The sequence below is a fragment of the Archocentrus centrarchus genome, chromosome 21, assembly GCF_007364275.1.
Source record: "Archocentrus centrarchus isolate MPI-CPG fArcCen1 chromosome 21, fArcCen1, whole genome shotgun sequence".
NCBI lineage: Eukaryota > Metazoa > Chordata > Actinopteri > Cichliformes > Cichlidae > Archocentrus > Archocentrus centrarchus.
Window position 1 is genome coordinate 16,873,009 of NC_044366.1, and position 8,015 is coordinate 16,881,023.

Sequence of the window (8,015 nt, forward strand, 5' to 3'; positions counted from 1 at the left end):
CACTGAATTTTTACAAAAGGTGAGATTTTACATTTGTTATATTCCACCGTAGCTCAGATGGAGCGCTGTATACTCTTAAATGTACAAGGTCGTCTTAGCTTTGGCTTGAAGATTGCCGGGCAGACGGCTCATGTTACAAAGTAGTTTGAATAACCTGAACATTTACCACAGAGAAAGGGTCTAATTAAAAAAAAAAAAAAAAAAAAAAAAAAAAAAAAGACCATGATTGATTGCATTGTGAAAATGTTTTTTTTTTTTTTTTTTTTTAAAGTAAACCTAGCCTTTTCTTTTCTTTTTAGCTTAATACACACTTGGGACTACACATCAAGATACATCACTCTCTAGTGCATAAAGTGGTAAAAATAAAGTTTTACTCTCCCTTCTTGTTCACTCTAACCGCGCTAAGCTGAACTCTGTAACAGAAATTCCTGCATGCACACAAAACACATGGAAGCCACACTCCTCACATAATTCCCCTTCACCATTTGAGAAAGCATTAGTAAATTTGTTTTAATATGCAAATTTAAAAAAGCAAAAGTTATTTACTGTTCTGTAGTGCCTGACGTATAAACCTGACGTTACACCCAGTGGTAGGTGACAAAAACGCACCGATCAGAGAAATTTACAGATGATTTTCTGTTAGCAGTGCAGCAGTGAGACGTAAAAGAGTAAGCTTAGCATCACGTTTCTCCCAAACACACATTATTCTGAGTCATGCCATTTACATGTGTTAACACAAAACTGCTTGAGTAACTGTTTAAAGAGTGGGCTTTTCATTGAATTTAAAATAAAATAAAAAAAAAAAAGTCACCCATGAGGGAGGGTTTGGTGTTTCTTATTCTGGAAGAAAGAGAACATCCTCCTATGGCACGCTGTCAGTCTCCTCGGCCTCCACCAGGCAGGACTGGTCTGTGTCCGGGACTCGGAACGGAGGGTGGTACTCGAATGCTGTGACGATACTGGAGCCAAAATTGTGCTTCTGGTGCAGAAACCAAACAACAGCCGAGACGCCCACGATAGCCACCACGCTGAGAATGACGAGGGCGGAGAGCACTGCACTAGGTTCTGCAAGGAAGGTCACATTTAGTAACAGAACCGCAGAAATAAGAAAAACACTGAGGAAATAAAGCTCAAAGGCCGACTTACTCCGCTTGGCTTTCCCTTCATCTGAAAGCAAACAAACAGAAAACGCACTGTGAGGTGGCAATCCCAGCTATGTGCTCTGAAGTCACAGATTCAAATTCCAACGCTACATAAGAATCAGTCATAATAAAATCTTCAAGATAAATTCAGCTGATAAACCTGTGTTAAAGGCATTTTAACTGTTGCATAAAAAAAGAAAAAAAAGAAAAAGACGATGACAAATCTTACCCTGAGCGGCTTCACAGATCACCCCGTTCTCCACGTCACTATCGCAGCTGACAACTTCCCACTTTCCCGTCTTGGTGTGCAGAGCTGCACATGTATCCATGGGCGCGAGGTCTGATGGAAAAGAGCTGTCCTCCCAGTTACTGAATTTCACAGGGTCGTCATGTAACCACGTCATGTTCTGAGCTGGGAGGACACATCGATTGTTATTCCAGCCTGACAGGGACTTGGATTACCAACCACTTTTACATATTTTGCAATGTTGGAATTATAGTTGAAGCTTATAGTTTCAGTTAGCTAAGTTTTTCCTCCAGCATTCACAGACAGACACACAAGAAGTGACGTCCATCCTTTTGCCCTTTAGTTTTTTATGTTTGAAATGCATTTGCGGTTAGGTTGGGGTCTGGGGAGAGGGTGAGGGTGAGGGTGAGGGTGAGGGTGAGGGTGAGGGGACCCCCCCCCCCCAAAAAAAAAACAAAACAAAACCAGGATTTCCTGAAACTGTGCCAGGATGTAAAGACAAGAATGAGTCAGTGCTGTAATACAAGCATTTAAAAGTAGCTGGCACAAGCAGAAAATGTTGATCAATTTAACAATGTTTCATAGTCTGTGTCAAACGGGAATAAAGCATTCAGTTTTAGCTGACACAAGGCATTCTATAACAGCTCGGAAAACAGGGTAAAGTTTTTGTTATATTTATGCTTAACCCTCACTGAAAAGGCAAATTATAGCTACTAAAACAGACCGGACTTTGATACAGTGCTTTTCAAAAACCACACACACAAAATTCTGCAAGATTTATTGTCAGTTCCCCACCTAGCGACCTCCAAACAACCATGTTAATTAGTTATGAAACTAGCCAGAAGGGTTTCACAGTCCTCTGAACACATGGCACTTACTGTTTGTGTCATAATACATTCCAAGCCACACGTTGACCTCGACACTGCCTTTCCACACTCGTAGGCTGTAATCAATGACAAATGTGTTCTCCTCCTCACTCTGGATTGTCAAAAGTTCTAGAAAAAAAGCACAGTAAATATGAAAGCATAATCACACACATGTGGATGACAGAGGCAATTTGCCTTTTTTTTTAAATTAAATATTTGAAAAATAAAATGGCTCACTCATGTACCAAAGTGTTGGCAGAAGGTTGTTGCACTGTCAAAGCTGTAGCTTTTGATTTTGTCTTCATCTCCATGGACAAAGTGGTAACATCTGTCCTTAAAGGGCACCCAGGTTCGTCCATCTGCAGGGCAGTCTAAAAGATACAACAGAGACACCCGACCTACAGTTCAGCCCATTCAGTATTCCAAAACAAAACAAAACCTAGTAGATGCTAAATTAGAGAGGCATATTCCTTGGTGCTTTTTGCCCAGACATACACTACAACAACTTCTTGCCTATTATGTGATCTACTCAGCCAGACTGAGATCAGGTGACCAAGTCAACCAGCTAAGTTTGTCACATATCTGGGCTCTCATATTTGGCTGAACTTTACACACACACACACACACACACACACACACACACACACACACACACACACACACACACACACACACACACACAGTACTCCAGCAAACCTCTGTTTTCAATCTGTTGATTCTGTAGGCAGTGAAATCAATGAACGCTGGGCGGGGTCCCAGTCTATTGGTTGCTATATATATATCCCACCATGTTTGATGCATAGCTGTTTTATAGCTTTCCTCTGTTCACTACTTTGTCTATTTGTTTGGTCTTAACCATCTAAAGAACTTGCAAAAGTTTTTGCAAGCTGCAACCTCAGATTTCTGTTTTTGAGGATCTCAGATCATTTGCATCTGGTGTGGATCCTCTGAGAATTGTGGTTACAAAGTCTTTTCTAGATGACTGACTGCTGTTCAGTCACAAAACGCCCCCCCCCCCCCCCCCCCCCCCCCCAAACAAAACAAAACAGGGGTGGGCAGTTAATTTTCCCAAGGTGTCACATGAAAAACTGGGACTGTTGTGGAGCTATTATAAGACTATTAAGACTGTTATAAAAATTAATACTGAGTAGAACTGAGTTCAACTGATTGGCGCAGCCATGTGCAGCAGTCCCAGATTCTCATGTGGCCCCTTGGGAAAAGTAATCGCCCACCCCTGCCCTAAACAGACGTTCGCTTTTCTTGAGTCTCATTATTGTCCATTAACATCACCTGCATGGTCCCCCCCTTTGCTCCTGCAGTGAGAGGCACCTTCACCTCAATGTAAATGGCAATCTATTCTAAGACACACTGGCTCCTCTTTGTCCATGTGACTTAGAATGCATTGCTGTAGCTGTCAATCATTTAGGAGCCAGGTGTCAAGTTACTTTTGAACCGTTATCAGGTTTGAGCACTCTGCTAGAAAAAAAATAATAAAAACCCTGCACCAAAGTTATTCTAGCATTGTCATAATCCAGTCAAATTAAAACAGGCATGTCATCTTATGTTCATTATTTCATTTCAAACAAAATGTTGTTAAATCACATTAATAAGCACAAAAATGGGACACAGCAGGCGCTGTGCGTCATGGCCCTGTTGGTTAGTTCCAACTTGTGACCACTGTTCCTCTTTCAGTGATCCTAGTCTGTGTTTAGAAAATGATGACAAATTATTTTATTTTTTCTTAGACACTCGTATGCACTTATTTGGAGGCATGTCTGTTCAGATTTTCTACTACAGCATATATGCAAACATTTTACTGTTTTCACTCCAAATTAGCCATGATTAGCCACCCCTCAGGCAAAACACAAAGGATGCTAATGCAAGGCAGCACTCTGTGAAGGTAAAAAGAAAAAGAAAAGAAAAGGTAAAACCTCTCATTCTTTCCCCTACAAAGCCTTTCGCAACAAACGGCAGATACGCACTTTCACTCAGATACGTGCACGTACGCAGCGTGCTAACGTTAGTTCACAAGTTAAGCTGCCGAAAGCAAAATCAACAGTGTCGACATTCAGGAAAGTTGGTTAGGTAACATTAATAAATGTATGTGCATTTCTCCCTGCAGTCAAAATACACGGACCCACCCGCAATAAAGAAACCAGAGAGCGTATAACACAGGCCTGCGCAATGTTAAACGCAGCGGTGTAACGACACACAAACGATAGCATGTCTTATAAATACATAAATATCGCTTTCGCTTAGCTCAGAAGTTCAGTTTTAAAGCCTTACCTCCCGTCAGAGCCAGCTGCGGCTGGACGCACAGCACAAAGATACAGCAGAACAACGACGGGGAGCCGTGACTTTTCTTCCGCGACTCCATGTCTGAAATCTTGTAGCACCAAACTTGTTTTCTGTTGCTCGGTTCAGTGAGTGAGTCGCAGCGTGAGCGAAATCCCACCCACCCACACACCCACTGCACCGCGCAGCGGCTCACGAACGCGGCCCGAACACGAGTAAACACAGGTTATCAATGATTACAGCTGCATTCATTAAGGCTTGTTGTTACTTATTATAAGTGGTTTGAAATATCAAGAACGACACGGAGAGCACTGTAAACATCATCACCTGCGCATTTTTATTACAAAAATATGGCACGTAGGCAATTAATGCAAATTTGTACAACTGCATCGAAAAGTTTCCTCTTCCATACTTCTGTGAATACAGCTCTGCGTTGTCACAAATAAACAGGTATAGTCCTCTAGGGTCAGATTCTGCTCGATTTGCCCACAGTAATCTGTAGATGGCGCTGTAGGCCCAGTCTTCACACAGTTCATAGCCTATATAAAATTTATATACTTAAAACGTACAATCGAAGGGTCTCTGTGAGCTCACATTGCAGGAGTTGTACCTTGCTGATGTGGTAAAGCATTTTGGAATTATGTTTTTTTTTTTAATTATAAATTATGTTTTAATTATTCATTATTATGAATTCATATTGTTTTTTTTTTTGTTTTTAAAATAATAGTAACCTTATTTTGAAATCCCAATACATGCACACCATACGTGACTTGTCTGAATTTAAATCTCAAAAGGTATCAGCTCACATACACCTTGGTGTATTTATTCAGACATTCTCATCAGCTTTTTGTCTCGTCCCTGCATTGAGAATGGGTAGAAAATGTATGTGCACTATGAGTAGTGCACATACATTTTTCTCCTACTGTTTGCATAACATTTAATTAACCAATTGCTAAGCAGATTCAATTAAATACAAATATTTTTAATTATATGTTTCAAAATTACAAAGAATTCATTACCATTAGTTTGCCCGGAAAAAAAAAATTCTGCACAGGCTGTAAGATTTACAAAGGTTGTACTGCCAGAGTACTGCAGATAACTTTATTTTATTGTGTTCTTGTCTGCATCAGTGTGTACTCTTTGATTAATCTATTCAGACATAAGTCTGGTCCAATAAATTGTTCTGTAACAGGACAACAGTGTTCCCACAGTAACTGCAATCAATATCAATAGCCACTAGGACACAGTGGCATGTGTAAATTTATGTACACATATGCAATATATATTTTCCAATTATATATATATATATATATACTGCCTACTAACTCGCTGATATTTCTCAGATTATTTATCACTTTTGTGTCAACTGCAAATTATTTTTCACTCTATAGAAAAAAATCACAACTAAATGTTTGCTTCTGAATATTTTTATTTTCACAGTAACTGAATTTACTTTTTTTTTTTTTTTAATAACTGAAGAAATATTTTCAGACTTTGTTGTGACTACATTTGGCATTTTCAGCATAGTATTCACACAGCTCGATCATATCTAAAGTTATTTGGCCCTGCATTAATAACTCAGCTGCCAGAGATCTTGGTAAATAAAGCTTTGCAGCTAAAAAAAGAAAATAAAAAAGTGAGATTCTTACTGTATTTTTTCTCAAAAAGGTTTAAATACATTACTAGGGGGTTGAGGAAATTCCCAAGTTACAGCTTGGAACAACTTCACTTCAGCATGCTACATGAGTTCATTGCTCTCTGGTTTCAAACTTCCTGCAATTTTAACATCCTCAACTAGTATAAGAAAACAATGTGCCACATTAAAATGGGTATGAACATTTAATGCCTCCAATGTAAGTAGATGAGGGAGTGGATGGCAGGGAGCCTCATGCAAAGAGTGGTTGTTGTTCAGGGGGAAAAGGCGGTTTCAACTCCATTGCTTGTAGGCGCATGTGGCACAAACACAGACAGCTGGAGCGTGAGTTTTGCTCCTCGTCTGGAGCCGGTGGCTTCCCGTAGGGTGGCTCAGCACTCTGCAGGAGACCGCGGGGACCCATCTGCCATGGCAAGGCCTGCTCACAGACAGCCGCATCCAAGCTTCTAGAGCGCCCCAGTGCACCCACTCACCCTATCCAGGCCATGCATGTTGTCAGAAATACCATGTGACAGAGTTAATATAGTTCTTACCAGGTCCTCACCTTCTGGGCTGAAAGGATAGCAATTCATAAATATTAGTAGAGCATCTTAACAATACTAGAAGCCTATTGTCTATCAAAAAGGCTGAGCTTAAATTTAGTTTGGCTAATAAATGGAACATAAAATTGTAACTGTCTGATAGTTACAGATAGTTAAAATATATATCATATATTTCATATTACACCACATCTTGGAGGCTTAAAGGATCACTTCTGATACATTTTTTTAGTTCAAGACACGATAATTTGAGCCAGCTGCATGAGCTAATAACATCTCATTAATTCACTGAGTGGATATCTGAAAGACTGATTAATGTGGAAGGGAGGAGATGTGCATGGTCACATTAGTTGAGTCTGTTTTCTGGGAGAAAACTGACAGCAAAGTGACCTTTATCAGCTGCTGTGGTGACGGGGGAGCTAAACAGATGTTCATTTTCTTCCATTGTGTGTGTGTGTTTTTTTAAGTGACTGCTGAAAAACATCAGTCCACTGATAATTTATAAATGACTATAAAGATAATTGAAGGATATTTATGCATATGCTTCTTCTGGCACTTTTTTTTTTTTTCTTTTTGCCAATTTGAGCGAGATATTTCTTCAAGCTGTCGGAGAAAAGGTAACTCGTTAACGCATACATATTTTCCAAATTCTAATAAGGCCAGCTTCCTTATTAAACCTCAATTGGAAGTGAGAGACTAAGTGAGAGACGCTTTGGATTTCAGCCCTCTGAAGCTGCAGCCAAGCTCCAGTAACAACCATCATATTAAAATTTATTGTTTGACTGTTTAAAAAAAATATAGCTCTGGCAAACTGCACAAATTACGTATTTTACATAATTAACCAATGCAGGGTTACCAACTAGTAAACCCAATTATGAGCTGTACTCAAGACTCACCATAAAGATTTGCAGGTCTTCTTGGAAATAATGAGAAGGCTGAAGGCAGAGTAAAAGAAGATTTTCTTTAATCCAAAAAAAAAAAAAAAAATGTCAAAGAAATTAACAGAGTAAAGTTTGGGCAACAGTCTACTGGGGGGAAACAAACACTTAAACACTATAAAACAGAAGAGGACAGATCCCTTAAACTGTACAAACAAGTTACCTCCGGCAATTGTGGCACAAAACAAAACAAAACAAAAAAAAACATGTAACACTCATATAGCTCTAGAAAATCTGACCTAAAGCTATCTGTACAAAAATCTTCATAAATTAGAACTTTTTAATATAACTTAATGTCTGTTCACTATGGTGGTTCCTTATACAAACATTTTTC

At 39.4% G+C, this 8,015-nt stretch overlaps 1 protein-coding gene across 1 annotated transcript; it reads right to left on the reverse strand.

Annotated features, from left to right (window-relative positions):
* Positions 1-225: 225 nt before the first annotated feature.
* Positions 226-4,695, reverse strand: cd302 (CD302 molecule). The gene is made up of 6 exons (XM_030757951.1): positions 4,542-4,695; positions 2,501-2,626; positions 2,268-2,384; positions 1,372-1,554; positions 1,147-1,167; positions 226-1,065 (listed from the first exon to the last, which is right to left on the reverse strand). The coding sequence occupies exons 1-6, from the start codon at positions 4,630-4,632 to the stop codon at positions 863-865; spliced, it is 741 nt and encodes a 246-aa protein (XP_030613811.1). The 5' UTR covers positions 4,633-4,695; the 3' UTR covers positions 226-862.
* Positions 4,696-8,015: the final 3,320 nt, after the last annotated feature.